This window comes from Gopherus flavomarginatus, chromosome 5 (assembly GCF_025201925.1).
Source record: "Gopherus flavomarginatus isolate rGopFla2 chromosome 5, rGopFla2.mat.asm, whole genome shotgun sequence".
Classification (NCBI taxonomy): domain Eukaryota; kingdom Metazoa; phylum Chordata; order Testudines; family Testudinidae; genus Gopherus; species Gopherus flavomarginatus.
The window spans coordinates 98,364,295-98,384,999 of record NC_066621.1 but is presented as its reverse complement, the minus strand read 5'-3'; the positions used below and the strand labels follow the sequence as shown (position 1 = coordinate 98,384,999).

The window sequence follows — 20,705 nt, the reverse complement described above, 5'->3', positions numbered from 1 at the left end:
TATTACCATTATTGCTTCTCCATCAGCGACGGGGATTTATTGGCCTGCTATTGATTCAAAGTAAACAGTAGGCATCAGGCTTGGGAGTGCAGGCTAATTGGAAGCAGATGTCCTCACTTGTGGCTCCTCTGCAGCCAATGTTCCAGTTCATTTAGGGGAGGGTTCTTTTTTTTGAGAGCAGGTGGTTGACTGGACTTCTGGAGCTACATGTGATACCTATGAAGGTGTTTCATACCCATAAACACAGTTATTGCTAGCAAGAGAATGAAAGCTTTTTACATTTTATTGGGACCATAAAATAAAGGGAATAAAAGATAAGTATGCCACGCGAGTCATTTCCCGTAGATTTGGAGTTTCTTCTCATTCAGCCTGTTTCTTATTTTCCATGTTCAGCTTGCCCCGCCCCGCCTCCTTTTTTGGGGGTGGGGGGAGGGGCGCACAGGTGAAGCCGAGGATGATGAATTACATAGTTTGAAAAAGACAAAAAGTCTAAGGGGCCAATCCTCCTGTAAGTGCTCCTACTTGGTGCTGAGCACCCACAACTCTCTTTGACTGTAGTGTAACTGCACAATGTGCTCAGCAGCTTGCTAGATCAGGCTCTGGCAGAGAGACTCATTCTTATCCATCATCACCGTATCTGTGCTATGCAGTCTACCATATAGTGTAGTTAGCGCATGCCACATGCTTTTCTCACTTTATGCTGTTTCTCAAAAACTGCACTTTAACCCTAGTAATCAGAAGCAGCAGGATTCAGGGGCTCACTTCTTATTAAAAAACAATGTGCCAAAACTCCTTATGAAAAGGGAATGCATGCATGGTTGGGAATTAATAAATAGATAACTGCATCTCTAGAGTACCACAATAAAAAGAATAATTTACAGAGTAAAAATGGATTTAATGCAGTATTATTGTGATAGCTTGTACCTCATATGACACCTGTACCCCATATTCATCACTTTTATATGGTTATGATGTATTTTGTACAACATGTGCCTTGTGCGGTATCATTTGAAAACCCATAATCTGCTGAGCATCGTTGTCCTGTTAAAATGTGTGCACCAACATTGAATATTGAGTTATTAGATTTTGCTATATGTTTGTTCCTGAAACATTTTGTAATTCTGGAGAATGCCCACAGACTAACTCCCCAGTGTCAACAAAGAACTGACCACAGGTGTTAGAAAACTATTAGCCACTGAAGCAACCATTCACCATCAGGTGGGACTGTAAACAAAAGATTTGCATGTCATCCCTCACATACGCAGGAGGTGTGAACAAGAAAGAGGGTATGAAGTAAGAGACAATGGCTTCCCCATGACTCTCCTCCCACACCCTGACACATGGAAGCAAGATCAGTTGGAAGATAAAGAGAAGCACTATTGAACTGTGGGAGGGCTGGCCCCAGGCTGGAAGGAGAGAGCCTATGAAATGTATTAAAACTTATGAGACAATCTGTTTTTCTTTTAGAACTATTAGCCTTGGTAAAGTTTACGAAATAGAAATAAAAAATAAACACACAAGCTTTTATAAAAGCATACAAGTCAGAATTAGTTATCACTTAAAATCTATCTTTCTTTAGTTAATAAACTTGTTTCCTTGTTTATCTAAGCCAGTGTGCTTTTTGGTTGAAGTGTCTGGAGAATTTCTACTCAGGTTAACAAAGGCTGTTGCATAATTATTACTCTGTGATAGAATCATGGACTTTTAATGAGCTTACGCTGTCCAGCAATGTAAGATGCACAATTCTGGGGTGCCAGGGTCTGAGGGGTTTGCAGGTGTGGCCCTACATTTGTTCATGAGTGGCTGGGAGTAACTCTGCTGGGTGTGCCTTTAGATGGTAATGGATGTGTGAGCAGTGCTTGGAGAGGCTGCTTTTCACTAGCAGAGCAAAATAAAAGATGTTCTGGTCTGGAAAATTAAGGTGACGCAGCACTACACTACAGCCCTTACAGCAACACAGCTGTACCGCTGCAGCTGCAACACTGGATGATCTCCTGTGTAGCCACTCTATGCCAGCAGGAGAGAGCTCTCCCGCTGGCATAATTAAACCACCTCCAATTAGTAGCAGTAGCTATGTCAGCAGGAGAAACTCTCCTGTCAACATAGCAATGTCCACACCAGCACTTTTGTCAGCATAACTTATGTCGGTCAGGGCTGACCGACAAAAGTACTAGTTTAGATAAAGTCTGGGGGATGTCACAATTATAAAAAGGGGGAAAAGTTGCTTTCATTTCTCCTGCTAAGAGAGACCCGTATACTCAGATAGGATGGAACTGGTGTCAAGTTACCTGCCGAGTTCTACACATTCTGGGCATGCAGCCCAAACATGCCTTGGTTAAGCAGAACATTTTTCTGCCCAAAAAACTCCATTCCTCTGAAATATCCATTTATTGTGGAGGAATATTACATAATTTATAAAAAGGTATATATTTGAGGGTGGGAGGAAAGTAAACGTCACAGTGCTTCTAAACTGACGCTGGGAGGTATCTTCTCAGTATAGTTCCTAGAGTTTCACTGTGCTTGTTATAATTAGGCAACATCAAGAAAGATATGCATAAGAAAAAGCAACAGAAACAAAACACCCCAAAATGAATACAGCACAACATCATAATACAAAACAATGTGGAACAAGAGTCACAAAGACTCAGAATGATACATCATTTTAAAATGCTGCTAACAGAGCACAAGCCTACTGAATCAGGTTGTGCCATTCAACAATCAAGAGCTAGGAAATGCCAACCAGAGAAATTTCTAGATATTAGAATGTAGTTCTTCCTTTTCTGAAGAGAGCGCTGAGTCCACTAATGTTATGTCTACACTGAAAATGCTACAGCAGCACAGTAGCACTATAGTGCTTCCGTGCAGACACTTGCTACGCCAACAGGAGACGTTCTCCCGTCGGTGTAGGTAATCCACCTCCCCGAGAGGCAGTAGCTAGAATTCTTCCATCAGTCTAGCACTGCCTATGCTGGGGGTTAGGTTGATATAGTTATGTCTCTCGGGAGTGTGGATTATTCACACCCCTGAAAGATGTCATTTATAGATGTAAGTTCCTAGCGTTGACCAGCACTTAGAGGGTGGGATTGGGTGTTTTGTTAAACAAATCTCCTTCCCACTCCTCTAAAAAGGATACAAAAAAAGCTCACTACAGACAAAAAACAGCTCCCATTCTCTTTAAATAACTCACTACTCTAAAACTCAATGTTAGTTTTACAGCCTTGGGGATTAAGAGAGGAGTTGAAATCAAGAGATATATTATTGGAAGAGACTACTCATATTGCAGAAAAACAGCATATTACTGGCCAGATATACTGCTAGAGTATTTGGGCTGAATTTCAGAAAGGGGACTGTGACATTGCAGTCTATATAATTTTATAAAAATGTGCTAATGAGTGAATATAATGTAACTGGAATATGCTTCATGCAAAAGGTCTCCTGTAAAGTATCATTACAAAGCTTATAATCTGCTGAGTGTGATCATCCTATTTGTATAAATGTACCACTCTTATCTGAAACTAGAAATATGAAATATAACTGAGGACCTATTGTAATTATGTAAAATGTGGGCCATTAATGGTGGGTTGGAATCTTGATGACTCCCATTAACCAGGACAATTGACTGCAGATGGCTGTTTTACCTGTAAGTTTTCCTGTATACATGTGTGCTGGCAAGTGGGTAATGAAGTCTTGCAGTGACATGTGATCATGTCACCTGAACTGGAATCCATCTTTCATCATAGAATATCAGGGTTGGAAGGGACTTTAGGAGGTCATCTAGCCCAACCCTCTGCTCAAAGCAGGACCAATCCCCAGACAGATTTTTACCCTAGATCCCTAAATGGCTCCCTCAAGGATTGAACTCACAACCCTGGGTTTAGCAGGCCAATGCTCAAGCCGCTGAGCTATCCCTTTAACCTGGTGTCTTTCCATTGAGAAGGGGGGGTGGGAATCCAGAGAGGGACAAAAGAATTCCCACCTTATGCAAAAGATATATAAAGGGGTGGAACAGAACAAAGAGGAGAGAGCCATCATGAGAAATCCCCTAGCTACCACCTGAGCTAGAACAAGAGCTGTACCAGGGGAAAAAATTGTGCCCAGGCCTGAAAGGTGTCCAGTCTGAGGAAAAAACTTACTGAAGCATCTCTAAGGGTGAGATTATCTGTATTCAGTTTGATTAGACATAGATTTGCACATTTTTTTATTTTGCTTGGTGACTTACTTTGTTCTGTCTGTTACTACTTGGAACCACTTAAATCCTACTTTCTGTATTTAATAAAATCACTTTTTACTTATTAATTATGTATTAATACCTGAGGGAGCAAACAACTGTGCATCTCTTTATCAGACTTATAGAGGGCGAACAATTTATGAGTTTACCCTGTATAACGGGTAAAACTGATTTATTTGGGTTCAGACCCCATTGGGAGTTGGGCATCTTAGTGTTAAAGACAAGCACACTTCTGTTAGCTGCTTTCAGGTAAACCTGCAGCTTTGGGGCAAGTAATTCAGACTCTGGGTCTTTGCTGGAGCAGATAGGTGTGTCTGGCTCAGCAAGACAGGGTGCTGGAGTCCTGAGCTGGCAGAGAAAGCAGGAGCAGAGGTACTCATGGCACATCGGGTGGCAGCTCCCAGGGGGCATCTGTGATCCAATCCTACACAGGGACATGCATCTTTCATTTTGTAAAAATACATATCCAAGCTTCAGAGCACTACATAATGGACCAAATTCAAAGGTGATAAAAAGGTGGTACAAGTTACACACTAACTAAGGGGCATAGCAGCAGCATAGCACTGTAACAGAAAAACAAAATGGTTATGAAAGTTTGGGGTGTGATAGGTCAATTTATCTTGCACCTTCCTTTGGTTGCTTCTGCTACTACAACCTTGCCTTTCCTCCCACTGGGTACAAAAGTTACAAAACAAGTTCTAGAGAATTTAATACCAAAAGATATGCTTACTATAGTTTTTTTTAAAACCAACCAATAGAACGTAATAGAGAATTCTATCCCTACTATAGCATTCCATAAAATGGTTTAAAAAAAAACAAAAAAACCCACACTAAAAAGGCTATCATTTGCTACAGCTGTTTTGGAGATAATGTCTATAAAAGTCCATTATATTCCTATAGAACTAAATTGGAGTGGATCCTATTAATAAATTCTCTAGGACTTGACCAAATAAAACTAATACGAATTTATATCAGAATCTGGGCCAATATTAGAGATATTTCTTGCCACATAACATTTGTACAGGTGGAGATTTGTAAGTTTTGCGGGGACAGGACATTTTTTAAATGCACAAAAGCATCTTTTCAAAGACAATGGTACTATACAAAACATCATAGCAGCTTCATAAATAGTTACAAGAAGGAGTAGATTCCCTCGCTGTAATAATATCTTTGCAGGACTTACCCGTGGGCTGGCTATGCACAGGAAGGATGGCAGTTCAGTGACCTGGCAGCACCGGACCGATGAGGTAGCTGATCTTTTTCGATGTATGACATGGTCTGAATAGCCAGTAACTGTTTTACAGTGGCTACTGAACACAAGGTTCTAAAAATTAAATTAAATAAAGAGTTAATTCATCCAAGAAGGGAATCCTTTTTAGTTGTTTATCCCCGTGTCAGAAAGAATGATAATGAACAATCAAATAATTTCCTTGGGAACAGGGATCTTTACATAGCTACTGTAATGCTAGTGCACAGAATTCTCAGTACCTCCATTTTCAATTAGAAAGGGAGACTCTGCCCAGCTGCCACTTTTCCCCCTCTTTTCTGGAATTGGAGACACTCTTTTGCCTCCTCAGCACTTTTTCACCTTAGCTTTTAATGGCAGGAAAGCAAATACATATTCCAGTAAGGATGACCCTCCCTCACACTACTCTAAGGCCACGTCCACACTACAGAGTAAAATCGAAATTAATAAAATCGATTTTATAAAACAGATTTTATAAAATCGATTTTACGCGTCCACACTAGGGCACATTACTTCGGTGGTGTGCGTTCATGGTCCCAGGCTACCATCAATTTCCGGAGCGGTGCACTCTGGGTAGCTCAGTAAAAGAATGGAACCGATAACTTCGATTTCCGTCCACACTAACCCTAAATCGATTTAGTAATATCGATTTTAGGGTTACTCCTTTCGTTTAGCTGGAGTACAGAAATCGATTTTAAGACCCCTTAAAATCGATTTTAAGTGCCTTGTAGTGTGGATGGGTACAGCGTTAAACGCTGTTTAAATCGATTTAATGCTGTAGTGTGGACCTGGCCTAAGGCACAGCCGACGTGGATAGAAAGAACCTTAGCAGTAGAGAGCACTAGAAGGACATCAGAGATGAACAGATTGTTATATTTCTGTTATTTACATCCCTTTTCTAATCCTTTTTCCTCTTTCCATGCAAAATTGCTCTTGAATTTATCTGTGGTGGCCTGAGGGTGCTGGCACTTTGGGTGTATATCCCACTGCCAGAACTGTGATGCTCACATAGTGGCAGATCCCTCATTTTAAACAAAGGATAATTTTGGTATCATGTAAGTAGATGGATCCAAAATTGTGGGGTTTGGGATGCACTGCAGTTTAAAGAAAGGAAAGCCACTCAATATGCTCTGCTCCTCGAGGAAAACAATGAAAGACCATCTGCTTCAGAACAATTTTGCTTGCTTATATTAGTTTGTGTCCCGCTTTCCCTTTGTCTTTATTGCCATACATATTGTTATCAAAATATGAACTATGTGATCTAGAGACTAATCCACCCCTGCTGCTTACTCTGTATCTGAACTTGTAATCTTCTGATCACAATTAGTTGCTGTGGGATAATTATGTCCAAAATGGGAGATAATTTGCGGGAGACACTAGCAGCAGGAGCAGATGAACTAAGGAACATCTCTTATTTTCATAGAATCAAAGGATTTGTTGTAGGGAGTTTGACCCCTAGTTCATTAAGCTACGTAAGTAGCAACCATTACCTGAAGATTCAGAAAAAGATAACTCATAACATATACATCCCATAATGCCTCTAAATCAATTGTGTGATAGTTAGAGGGAGAAATTTCTTTCTGATCCATAGATGTATGCTCTGTAATTAAAACTGAAGGGCAAAATCTGACACCAACAGAAATGTTTCTAGATGGTTCTGCAGAACTTCCATGAGACATGAATAGGTCTTTAGCTGGATTCTGCCACTTTACAGTCCAAGCAAACACAAGAGGTAGATACTGTAGTTGAAAATTTACCTTAACTGCAAGACAAAAAAAATATTCTCATGGCTCATAACTTAAAACTCTCAAAAACAATGGAGGTAACTGCCTTCATGGTCAATCTATGCTAGTAGCCCTGCTGTCATCATATATCTCCAAGTACACTCAGTCAGCCCCAGCTGTGAAAGCAGTGTTGCAGCTGCTGTCAGTCTAGCTCCAGGCCTTGGGCTGGCACCAAGCGAATTCATGCATCCTGACTGAATTCCTGCCCCTCAATCTGAGTCCAGATTGGATTGATTTTTCTTTTACATAATTTGTAGAGGGTCAGGAATTTCTCAGCAAGTTCTTTGACAGCAAGCACTGGAATACTGGCTGCAGCTCTGGCTGGTGCACGTTTTCGTTTTTTACTTCCTAGAGAGAGAGTTGGGGATGAGATAGTGTGAAACTGGAATTTCTCTCTGTGTAAAGCCTGGAGTGTAGGATACTATGTTGCAACAATTAACTAAAAAAAGTTTAATTCCACTGATACACACTTTCCTGAGGACATCTTTACTGTTTGATTTTCCTTTGGGCACGGATATCAAAAAGCAAGCCATGTTGGCTTCAGCCCAGTTAGAAACAGGAAAAAACAAAGGAAAGACTTCTAAGACCGTACCTCAAATAAGGAAAACCAAATTATATTTTGTATGAATGTGTACAAAGAACATTAAGAGACTTAATACAGAGTCTACTTCTCCATGTTATCTGTACACAAATTATGAGCAAGTCACAAGAGAAGTGTCCCTGGCTGAATTCCATGACGTGCTGCCATTAAATATTCATGATTGGAGCAGGCAGTAGATATATCAGACACAGTGGAAAACTAACTTCCCATCAGATTCACATACATTGGAAGGAACTGAGTAAGGTTACAGGACAAGGCATAGATACAACTCTAGGATGGATCACATAGCCTCATGAAACCCATACTTCAGGACGGACACCCGCCATTTTAGATCCAGGTTTTGTTCACTGCTTTTCCGCTTATGCAAATATGAATACTAACCTTTTTAAGTACACACAACTATATTCATATTATGAACTGTTATCCTCTGCAAGGCAGTTTTCGAATAATCAATTGATCAACAACTGGAGGCTATTCAATTGTGTGGGCCACTGACTTTGGGCTGGCCACAATCAAGCCAAGAGAAAATAATATAGCTGAAACCTAAAAATTCAAGTGTACAGATTGATTACATAGGAGGCCCTACTCCCAATAGCATCTGATTTCTCTGGTACACAGAAATACGTTTATAGCCATATTAGTCCACTACATTATCTATATCAATTATATCGGTGTCAGCTGTATCTTTGTAAAAGTAACTGGTATTTCAGCTCATCTACAAAAAGGGTTACTTGCCCTGGCGTGTACTGTCTTGTCACCCTTTACTGTGGTAGGCTTTCAAAGCCTCTAGGTTTTTATAAGGCACACAGTGAGAACCAGGGAGAGTTTCCCTCCTCTCCTTCTTGATAAGTGCAATGCAACTTCATGGTTTATGAGACTAGTACTACACATGCAGTCCATAGCAGGCTGTACAGTGTTCCAGAAAATTTACTTCAGCCAAACACCTGCACAGGAGTCTCACAGGAGAAGAGAAGACATTTCATCAAACCAGATATGGAATCAAGGTCTAAACTCCAGCACAGCCAGAGTTAATCAGCGCATGCACATGGTTGCCCTGCTGTTTTTGTCTGACTGAAACTTAGATGGGCTTATTTTTGTTGGCTTTTCTGATAACGCTACAAAATATGACACACTAAGCCCAAGATTGGTTTCCTACCTGTTACGCATCTTCAATTTCACCTTCCTCTTCAACTGAATTCTAGCGGTTTCCTTCCACACAGACATTGTCTCCTTTCTTGCTCCAGAATTCACATTCAGAAAAAACAGACGTGCCCAAACAAGATCCCAGTGCTTCAGAAAAGGTCTCTCTCCCTGCAGATAAGCTAGGTGCTACCATCTTTGATCTGTCTTTTGTGACTTGATTCTTCATTTTAACACGGGCTCAATTATCATAACCCAAAGTACACTGTACATTTCCAAAAGTTGATATCATTTTTAATCATAGAGAGAGACATTCACTCCTCCGAAAAAAGGCAGGAAAGAAACTGACTTTGCATTACGCACTAATAGTGAACAGATCTGGGCTCCATTTGATCAGCCAAAGAAGGCCAATTCCAGAGTTGAAAGACATACCACTGAGGATAGTTAACTACCAAGCCCTAGACATTTAAGATTCAGACACTGTTAGGTTGAGATCTCTGTACATCCCAAAGGCTGCAGCAGCAGCATATGAGAGCCAGGACCCAAGCCATAATGGGCTTTGCACCTTAGAACTACAAACTATAGTAACTCTACACTTAAAGTCATCCTGGTTAACGCTGTTTCGTCGTTACGTTGCTGATCATTTAGAGAACATTTGTTTAAAGTTGCGCAATGCTCCCTTACCACATTGTCTGACAGCCACCTGCTTTGTCCATGGCTTGCAGAAAGAGCAGCCCATTTCAGCTAGCTGGTGGGGGCTTGGAACCAGTGCGGACCGGCAACCCCCCTATCAGCTCCCTGCTCCCCTAAGTTCCCTGTGCAGCAGCCGCCCAGCAGGCTAGCAATTGCTGGCAGTTCAGCTGTCCCTCCCCCCCCTGCCATGTGCTGCTCCTGCCCTCTGCCTTGGAGCTGCTCCCAGGAGCTTCCTGCTTGCTGAGCAGGGAGGGGAAGAGGGAGAGAGGGGCTAATGTCAGGGTGTCCCCCTCCGCCCTGCTCCTGCCCCTGGCTTACCCCATCTCCATAGAGTGGGGGAAAGTAAGTATAAAAGTTTTAAACAAACAATTTATATGGTGAAAAAAATTTCCCTGGAACCTAACACCTTCTATTTACATTAATTCTTGTGAGGAAATTGGATACGTTTAACATCGTTTCGCTTAAAGTTGCATTTTTCAGGAACATAACTACAATGTTAAGTGAGGAGTTACTGTAATTTCTTCTGGCTGTTTCTTAACTTTCTTCACTCTTTCATCCCCTTTGGAATACTTTAGATTCTGTAGGATCTGTCTGCTCTCTCACCTTACCCAACACTATAGCTCCCAGGGTTTGTGTGCCATCATCTATGTGGTAATTCCATTGACCCACAACCTGCAGCTCCCGAGACTTGTGCAGTTACTCTGCTTAGCTTTCAATATATTTTATCCCAGGTCTCCTGAGCTCATGTGCAGAATCCACTTCTGGCAACTCACCACTCAAGTTGTCTTGCTCTAAGGACATTTGTGAGATTCTATATCGGGGTTGGCAACCTTTCAGCAGTGGTGTGCTGAGTCTTCGTTTATTCACTCTAATTTAAGGTTTCGTGTGCCAATAATACATTTTAACATTTTAAGAAGGTCTCTTTCTATAAGTCTATAATATATAACTAAACTATCGTTGTATGTAAAGTAAATAATGTTTTAAAATGTTTAAGAAACTTAATTTAAAATTAAATTAAAATGCAGAGCTCCCAGACTGGTGGCCAGGACCCAGGCAGTGTGAGTGCCACTGAAAATCAGCTCGCGTGTCACCTTCGGCACACATGCCATAGGTTGCCTACCCCTGTTCTACATGAACTCATAGCCCTTTCATTTTCTCTGGCTTCTATAGCCCTTGGACTTGAAAGTACAAGTATCAATCAACATTCAGCACATTTTGCTCTTGAGCATGACTGGCTTCTCATTTGGCTAGTTATGAGAAAACAAAGTTCTTGTATGGAATGCCAAAAAGCAAAACTTGGTCCTGTGACAGCATCTGCAAGCTTAAGAGGGTGAGGGAAGAAAGGCTGACGGCTACAAAATTTTGGAACTCAATTTTTGCATTAAATCCACCAGGAACTCAGTTTATATTTAATATAAAGTAAAACACATTCAGCAGCTGTTATCTAGAAATGCAAAGATAAGGCAAAGAACAATTTTAAGGATCACAAGCTATGTAGTGGTTCAAGCTAAGGACAGAAAGCCAGGGAAAGCTTTGGCTTAAAGACATGAACTGTGATCTGATTAACTATATGGTTCCGGGTTTGGAGAATCTGGTCTAGCTGAAAAGTTGGATAAAACTGGAACCTCACAAAGAGGCTGCAGCTGATCTGTCCCGAGTAATTACAAAAATAGAACACCCAATATGACTGCACCATAAAACCTATTAACACTGACTTCATTACAGGATTGAAATGTCACCCTAACTAATCAAAGAAAATATTCATAGGAAGAAGTGAGAAAGAAAAAACTCAAGAGTAAGAACAAACCAGAACAGCAGTTAAGTGTTTAGCAGTTAAGTAAAAAGAGTGGAGTTGATGATCCGACAGACAGATCTTTTCACTCTCCAACCACTCTGATCCTATGTTAATATCGTCAATCAGGCCATGAAGAAGCTTGTCCAGGTAAGTAAAGAAAGCACATTTGACTGGTTAGTGCTCCCTAATAGCAGATTGATTGTGGTGCACAGAATGCATACCAGTTATGAATGAGAGCCCATCCAGCAGAACAAAGGAGAGTCCAACTCACTCAGTAAGGCAAAGATCTATCAGACTGCCCAATGTCTTCAGTAAGAACCATCAGTTTCCCCTACTGACATCTTCCACTGTCTGCAAAGAGTGCATTTCTGACCTGTCCTCTCCAGAAATGCAGCACTTCATCTAACGCCAGCCCTAAGACTCAAAAAATTGTGAGTTGGCTTAAAAATCATGATTGATACACACACACACACACACGAAATTTGTGGTTCTTTTTATTTGCCTCATGGGTTTTGAGGGAGAGATTTCCAAAGGCACAAAGGGGTCACATGCTCAACTCTCACAGACTTCTAGTGAAAAATGGGCAACTAGCTCCCCTTTGTGCCTTTGAAAATCTCCCCTGAGCCACTTGGATTTTTCAAGATTTTCTCCACAGCCAAGGGAGCTAGAAATTTACATATTTTAAAATAAAGCTACGGCCTTAAGAAAAAAGACAGCTTATACTGTGAGACTTGTGATAACTTGTCGAGAATTGGCAACACTTGCACTTACAACACTCTGGTATCCACCCCAGCTCCCTTTACATATTATTCCAGTCACCGAGTCCACAGATGCTTGCAATAGTTAAAGTTTGAAAAAACAACAGGGAGAGCTTATAAGTCACATAGGCACTTGGCATCTTCCTCACAAAAAGAGCAGTAACTCTGTTTTAAAGAACCACTCCCTCCCACACAGCACATGGCTCCAGCACATCCTATGTTCTTCCTGCCCTCCCTCACACAAAATTTTTTGTCTTACCTAGTCCTACAACCCAAAAGAGATTTGGAGGTAATCATCAAATATTACAGAATAAAGTACATTCCCTTCCATAAATTCACACATGAACCACTCTAACCCCCTTCTCCCCCCCCAAATTATTTACATGGAAGTGAATAAGTGAAAATCCAGATACAAAATATTTAGGGCTAGATTCACACTTGCCAAACTGTACTCAAGACTGGAAGGAGATGGGGGGGGGGGGGCCACAGATGGTATTAAACCATCTCAGTATTTCCCTAATTGTGGGATTGGCAAGCAGGTACTAGTCCATGTGTAAGACAGAACAGGCCTAAACCAGCTCTACCTTATGCCAGACGCTTATGGTCCCAAGGGGCGGTTACAGCAGCTATGGATCAGGCAGTTGTAATAGCTTCCTGGCCATGACCCTTATGCTAGGGCTGGGAAGGGGTAGGGGCATAGCAGCCATTATGTTGACCTTTTATCACATGGGGATTCACCTGTGCCGAAATAATCCCCAAGTAGCTATTTAAAACTAGTTTTTGGCACAAAGCAGATTTAAATGGCCAGAAAATCTTAAATTTAATCAAAAGCTAGTGCCAGGCACATGGGCTCAAATTACTGATCTGAATTGCTGCATAGATTGCTTGCGCTATTGTTGATGAGGCTGTATTACGCAATACTGCACCACATTGTAGCACACAGGCAGAATCAGGCCAGCGATATCACTACAATACTAACCACAAAGCACATGAGAATAAATAAATACATCTTGTGGCCACTATGTGTTAGACATTTCAGGTGCAGCCTGGTCTGTTGTATTAGTACTAGAACTAGTACTTCATTACATGTAAGAGATACAGCTTACGAACAATATCAGGCCTCTCTAATCCCCCAGATCAGCAGCATGGCCACTCTTCTCTGCCAGTGACCTGCATCTCACTAGCATCATGGTTTTCCATTCTCAGTCTACAGCTTGGCGACAGCATCATATAATACGTAACAGACATGGGCTGAGGAACAGCGATGCACACCCTACTAGGCTGCGTTGTGCTGTTTCTTTTCCCTCAAGTCTTCCTCTCACACCCTGCCCCACGCACAAACACTTTGATTTTCTTCAACCGCCATTTTTGTCGCTGAGTGCAAAAAAGATACCCTCTGGTCAATGGAGGAGTATAGCATGCAAAAGGGTTACTAAAATGTGCTTATTTATTTATTATGCTCCCATTGCCTGGGTACATTACATACTTTAAAAACAAAACATGAACTGTGAGGCCTGCACTGGCTGCAGTAGCCTCTCTTAACCCCTTTCCCCACAAATTAGCAATCCCTAATGAGCAGATCAAGATCAAGCAAAAACTTGGCTGAAGAGGTGAGTCTCACACTGGGCAATAAAACTCAGCTAACCTGCACGCTGGTACACAGATATATTTATTTAATTATTAATAATCACTACATATGGTATATAAAAATATGTAGAAAGACTAAAGTCCACTTTAAGTATCTTAATTTTTCTTAGGGAGTGGTGTAAAATTAACTAAGTCACATTGCACCTATCATAAGAGGAAGCTTATTTCCATGTCTATCCTTCCATGTGTTTTAGAAGAAGGATGGAAGGGTTCTCCCTGTTTCCCCTTCACTACAGCCTGCTAGTATTTGAGAATGAAGGATCTGCATGTCTTTGACAATCTTCCTTACCTGCAGAAAAGTGCAGCTGTGCAGGTTGGGAAGAGAGAGTGGAAAATTGACTCCCAGCAAGAAATCTTTATTCCCCAGACACTGAGTCCTCTGTGGGTGCTCCCCTTTTGGATCTGTCCAGGAGCGCAAGTGATGGAGCCTGTAGGAGGCTTTCAGAGACAGGAAAAGAGCTAACCATCTGAAATAAACAACAGTAAACGCACTTATTCACTGCTCTGTGGAAGGGGCTTAAATAGATACAGCAGGTCTCTAGTGGGCATGTCTTATTCCTTTAACATTTTGTTTTTACAGTATTTTGGTTTTGGGGAAAACACGATCTTTTCCCCCAATCCACTTTCCAATTTAACTATTTCCCATTTTCACTAGTACCTTTCTCTGACTTCTCTACAAGCACCTGCATATATAGATACTTGTGGTAAGAACAATGCACAGAGCTATACAAAGATCTACGTGAATGTTGTCACTTTAGGAGACACATTACTGAATCACAGAACAGAAGTGAATGGTCCAATAAGCTCAAATCATGAAAACCTACAACACTTGCATATTATCCTGGCAAGATATCTAGATTATACTGCATTCATTTTTATGCTGAATTTTCTTTCAGTTAACAGCATGGTACTAATCCATTTTGCAAAAAATGCTCACTTCAAAATTTTAAGATTCAGAATTTTCATTTTAACACCCTCCCCCACAGTATTATATAACGTAAGCAGTCTTGGCAGGGTTTGATTTAAATTGATAGATGTCTATATAGATCAATTTCAGCTACCACACTGAAATTGACCAAAAAGAAATCCACCAGTAACAGCAGGAACGAGTGCAGCCCCTTGGCACCACACACCTGCAGAGATTGAATGTCACTGGCTCTGTGGCAGCACAGGAAAGTCTGTGCAGCTCTGCTCTTTCACTCCCATGACCGGGGCTGCAGAGGGCTCCCTGCACTGCCAGAGGGCTGAAATAGGTGTACAGAAGGCTACCGTCCTGGCAGGCAGAGAAGAGACCTCCAGCCAGGACTGCAAGGAGGAGAAGGAGAAGCCTCCAGACATGAAGGAGGCCAGCCTGCTGCTGAATGGCTCTGTCACTGGGCAGGAACCATTCACCAGCAGGCTCAAGCCCAAGTAGCCAGGAGCTTGTCCTCCTTCTCAGGGCGCTGGTCAGTGGGTCTCTGCTCTGCCTTGCCAGGATCACAGCCTCCTCAGCATCTTGTGCCTGAAGGGATCAGGTGTCACCAGCCCAGCAGCCATGCAGAGAGCCCTCTGCAGCTCCACTGTCCCAGTCCCGCTGACTCAGTCAGCGGCCCAGAATGTGGGAGTCATCCCTTAGCAGGAACTGTTCAGCAGCAAGGTATCCCCACTTCCCCACCAGGCTAGGAGCTCCTCATCCTCCTCTCAGCCCTGACTGGATGCCCTGGGCCCCTTGGTGTGTTGCACCGCCCTGCTGTCAGTGCTGGGAAACTGCTGCAGCCCCACTATCTACTACAGTGGAGTCCACAGTGCAGATCCAGCACGGAGTCCTTCATGGTTAAAAGTCTATAAACCTGTAAGTGTGCCTTGGAGAATCATTTCATGTTGTGATTGGCACACATGGAAGGAAGGCAATAGTAACTGCAGTTCAACTATGGCCAATATTATGGCCCAGAGTAATTCTCTATACATTTTAAAATATACAAAGACAGAGGAGAAAAATTAATAAAAACAGAGAAGTAGTGTGGTCTATGGAAGCCATTGCCCTGCTGTGACACCATGGTCAAATCTTTTCCTTCACACCCTTTGCCTGTCTTGTCTATTTAGAGTGTAAGCTCTTTGGGGCACAGACACTTTCTCACTATGTGTTCTCACAAGAACATTCAATTTTATTACAGAAATACTTATTAAACTGCACATACTTTTCCTTCAAGTTTCTTTTTAAAATTAAATGAACAGAATTAATTTCCTCACCTGGCTAAATGTCCCTGATTCATGAAGTTTGCCATTTCTGCTGGAGAGACATCAATAAACCGGAGGAAAGAAAAGCAACTTTCTTCATTGGCACCTAGATCACAAATATATCAAAGTTAAGGCTGATATCTACAGGAGACAAGGAGCACACATGGACCAGTCCGGGTGAATTCTGATCCCAAGGTTCTAGACATCCAAATGCCTTACTACAAAAAGAATGTGAAATGACAGAGGAGCTCCAAATGTAACCTATCCCTTTAGAGCAGTGGTTCTCAAACATATTTGATCAGACCCCCCCCTTCTTTGTGTTTGTAGTAGTCTACATCCCTGCCCGGCTCCTGCCACACAAGTACATATGTGGATATATGCAGCGGTGGTGCTTCATTTGTCAGTTTGGGCTTCTTTGTTTTTCACTTGAGTTGCTTTCTTTTCCCTGTTGCATGAATGAGCCAATGATTCATTGTAATAAAAGCAAAAGCAAAAAACTGTGATTACGGTCCATACTTACAATTAAACGTGCACATATCGTCATAGCAAATGGATTAATGTACAGATGACAACAACTTTGTATAATGCTATGCAAGCTTACCAAATCAGTCAAAATGCACAGCACCATCTGAGGCCCTTATACGACTGTAGGAATCAGCTTTGCTAGTTATTCATTGCTATGGGTACAATGTGTGCAATAATTCCCCCCATCCCCCCCAAGCTTGTCATGCCCCCAGAATACATTCCACACACCCTAGTTTGAGAACCTGGGCTTTAGAGGATGCTAAAGGTTTCACCCTGATTGCTATTCCCTGAATTCAAGTCACTGCTTCTGGGCCAGACAAGAGAAGGAATATTAAAGATGTAGGAAGGGGTACACTTATTTATTTTCATATTCTTAACATATTTAACTCTCCACCACCGTTACATTTTTCTATTCAGTTAATACAAAACAGATAATCTCTCTCTGAAGATTTATCAAGCCAAAACTAATGGACAGTTAAAGAGCAGCCCACAAGATATGAAGAAGAGCTGTACAGACAGCTCTCAATCACCCATGAAGCCCAAATCCCTGAAGCTGCGCAAAGTCCTTCTGACTTCAATGAAACGTCACATAGATTAAGGGGTCCATACTAACAGATCCTGATGCAGGAATAGAGCCTTAAGTGTGCTCCTGCTCCTCTTCCAAAATCTACCCTCTCTTTTGGCAAGTTAATTACCAGGTTCTCTCTTACTAGCATAGCTAGTAATAGCAATTTTAAATGGAATAGTATATCAAATGTACAAAGATTGTTTAGTTTTCTGTTCAGCTGGTCACTAATTTGGATCCAGCAGTGTCTCAGTTTAATTCTGGTTCATGTCCATTCTCCTACTGGTCCATAGGAAAGAGGAACATGTAGTTTGGTGTACTATAGAAACTGCACTAAAATGCTCCTGAGGTTTCACTAGCTTGAATCTATGAAGAATTCACAGACCTCAAACTAGTGTACAAAAACCATATTAATTCTTTTAAACTGGACTAAAAGGGCAAGAGATAAGAGCAGGAGAACGCTGAGGCTAAACAGAGCTCTTTTAGATCATCCTTCTACCTTGCCTCTTATTAATCAACAGAAATAAGCTTGTTGACTTCCTGTCAAGTGCCAAGGTTGAAAGGTTCTAATGAATTGTGACCAGAGAGGCACAGAATCTATAGTCCCAGGGAGAAGTTAATCTACATCAATTCTCCCTCCAAACAAGACAGCTTGCAACATCATACTGAAGTGTGCTAGCCACCTTAACTGCTTCCACAGGAAAGTAAACCTACCCTTCCTATGGAAGAGAGACTGCTGGATGTGGTCCGGAGCGAATGGCGAAAGTAAAACCCGTAACCACCTGAAAATGAACAGAACAAAATAAAAAATGAGAAAGTGGTAATTTAGTTCACATTCAATCAAGAAGTCAGAAGTACTAAGTTCTGACCCCAAACTACAGAGTGACTTTCAGTCACAGTATTACAGTTTTACTCTCCTCTTGCTGTCGAGGAGTCTACAGAATTTGGTTTTTCATGTTAAGAAACCTGATACTCCAGTTTTCCAGTATTGCATGACAATGAATTAATGAAAAGCAGCAGCCACAATGTATTTTACTTAATTTAACCATGAGTCAGAACATCATTTCTGGATTGCTTTTCATATTGGGAAAGAGTGCCAATCCTATCCTTTAATATTAAATAATGGTTAATGTGATCCACTGCTCTGTGCATTTCTTATGATTGAATGAGATAAAGCTTAAGCAGGCATTCCCATAAACAGAGCAACCAGCAGACTATACTCAAACAGCTCTTTTCCATCCATTGTAAGCTATTACTAGCTGTGAAGGCACTGGAAGATGCTCACAATTTATCATGTTACACCTAATCAACACTGATAGCTTCCTTACATATGAAAAGCCACTCAAGGGAAACCAGGTTCCTCCAGTATTCTAACTGAAGCTTAATTCCATTACACATGATCAGCAGAAAAAGGAGAGAGTATAAATTGCTTTGTCTTACTTTTCCTGAGGGCTTGTCTACACTTACAGCACTATAGAGGTGCAGCTCCGCTTAGTGAAGACGCTACCTACATGCCGACGGGTCTTCCGTTGGCATAAGTACTCCACCTCCCCAAGAAACAGTAGTTATGTCGACAGGAGAACTTCTCCCATTGACATAGGGCTGTGTACACTGGGGGTTACATTGGAATAGCTACGTTGGATTTTCCATACCCGAGTGATGTAGTTATACAGATGTAAGTTTGTAGTGTAGACCAGTGCTGACTTGCTTGTTTGTTAGAGGATTATTTGATGACTATGGCTCTGCTATGAGAGAACACTGAATATTGGGTGTGTAACAGCTAAATAAAATGAAAGAAAACAGGGAAGCCATCACTTGGCTAGCACTATTTAAAAACCTCAGGGAATGGGGTCAATCAGAACTTATAGATTCACACAGATTACAAGACCACAAGGGATAACTGATCGTCTAGTCTGACATCCTGTATAACACAGACCATATAACTTCCTTGAAATATTTCCTGTTTGAACTAAAGCACATTTTAGAAAAACATCCAATCTTGATTTTAAAATTGCCTGTGATGGAGAATCCACACAACTCTTGTTAAATTGTTCCAAAGATTAATTATCTTCATGGTTAAAAATGTACGCCTTACAGCTATGACTTCGTCCAGCTTCAGCTTCCAGCCATCAGTTTTTGTTATACCTTTGTTTATTAGACCAAAGAGCCTTTTATCAAGTATTTGTTCCTCACATGGGAACTTATAAACTGTGATTAAACCTAACCCTTAACCTTCTCTTTGTTAAGCTGACTATCACTATGAGGCATGTTTTCCACTCCTTTGATCATTCTCATAGCTCTTCATTGAACTCTCTTCAATATATCAACATTCTTCTTGACGTGTGGACACGAGAACTGGACACACTATTCCAGAGGCAACACCCAGTGCCAAATGCAGAGGTAATATAACTTTCTTATTCCTACTTGAGATTTCCTTGTTTACACATCCACAGATTGCATCAACCCTACTGGTCACAGTATCACACTGGGAGCTCATGTTCAACTGATTATCCACCATAACTCCCAAGTCATTTACAAAGCTACAGTTAAGTCTAAATAACATTATAAAAACACTGTAAAGTACTTGAACAGTTTCACTTGTCATCTAGTAGCAGGTGCCACAAGAAGCAGGTGGGCTGCAAATTGGTAGGGACAGAGTGCTGTGGACACCACACACAACCCATATGGGGAAAAATTGTCTCACACTAGTCTTTAGTGACCGCTCACGCATCCATCTCTCTAAAGGCATTAAATGGCCCCAGAGGGAGCTGCAACTAGCCCTCCTCAGCAAGGAAGATAGGACAATAAGGGGAGTTCTGAAGGTAATTGGAGGACCCCCCCCAAAAAACCCCACCAAAGGTAGATCTTACAGCACCTCCCCAAAATAACAGTGCATAAAATGCAAAGACATGCCATAACAGACAGGAATATGCTAACACATGCTTTATAATACAAATACCCACATCCATGCATGGATGTATCCCCCTAGCAAGAGAGTGAGAGAAAAAGATATACAACTCAATCAGCCCTATCAGCAAAATTTCAATGTTGTGTAGGCTACTGACTATTTCAGTCTCTGGCTAAAAGCTTTACCAGCCCCATTTTGTCTAAAATCAACATTTTGGGAGACTGACTGACTGACAAACCCCATAAAACCCTTGCAGAATCACAACAGCAGAAAAGAGGGAGACATTTTAAGAGACGAAATAAAAGGTACTGAATAAATTGACGGGAAGGTTGAATTGGCTTGCCTGTCTCGTGAGTGGTTAAAGACCCTGATCTGTCCATGACGGTAGATGAACTTTGAAATCTGGTATGGCTTTAGGGAGATGTGAAATGGAGACCAAGTTTCTTGTCGTTCAAACAGCTCTGGGTGATTACACACCTGGGTAAGAAAAGGGAGATGTCAGCTGCTTAGGTGGGGGAAAAAAATAGAAATCTAGTCATATGCATCATTTTCCAGCCCAATGTTTGGAAAAATTGCTCACTCAAACGATGGAACTGGT

At 41.4% G+C, this 20,705-nt stretch overlaps 1 protein-coding gene across 1 annotated transcript in view; it reads right to left on the bottom strand.

Annotated features, from left to right (window-relative positions):
* The window catches only part of INO80 (INO80 complex ATPase subunit), a 129,323-nt gene that overhangs the window by 48,598 nt on the left and 60,020 nt on the right, over positions 1–20,705 (bottom strand). The window contains exons 21-25 of the mRNA XM_050954779.1: positions 20,451–20,584; positions 17,914–17,981; positions 16,122–16,215; positions 14,182–14,359; positions 5,412–5,552 (exon numbers count right to left, since the gene is read on the bottom strand). Of these exons, the coding sequence (XP_050810736.1) occupies positions 5,412–5,552; positions 14,182–14,359; positions 16,122–16,215; positions 17,914–17,981; positions 20,451–20,584 (615 nt within the window). The remainder of the gene's footprint in view (positions 1–5,411; positions 5,553–14,181; positions 14,360–16,121; positions 16,216–17,913; positions 17,982–20,450; positions 20,585–20,705) is intronic.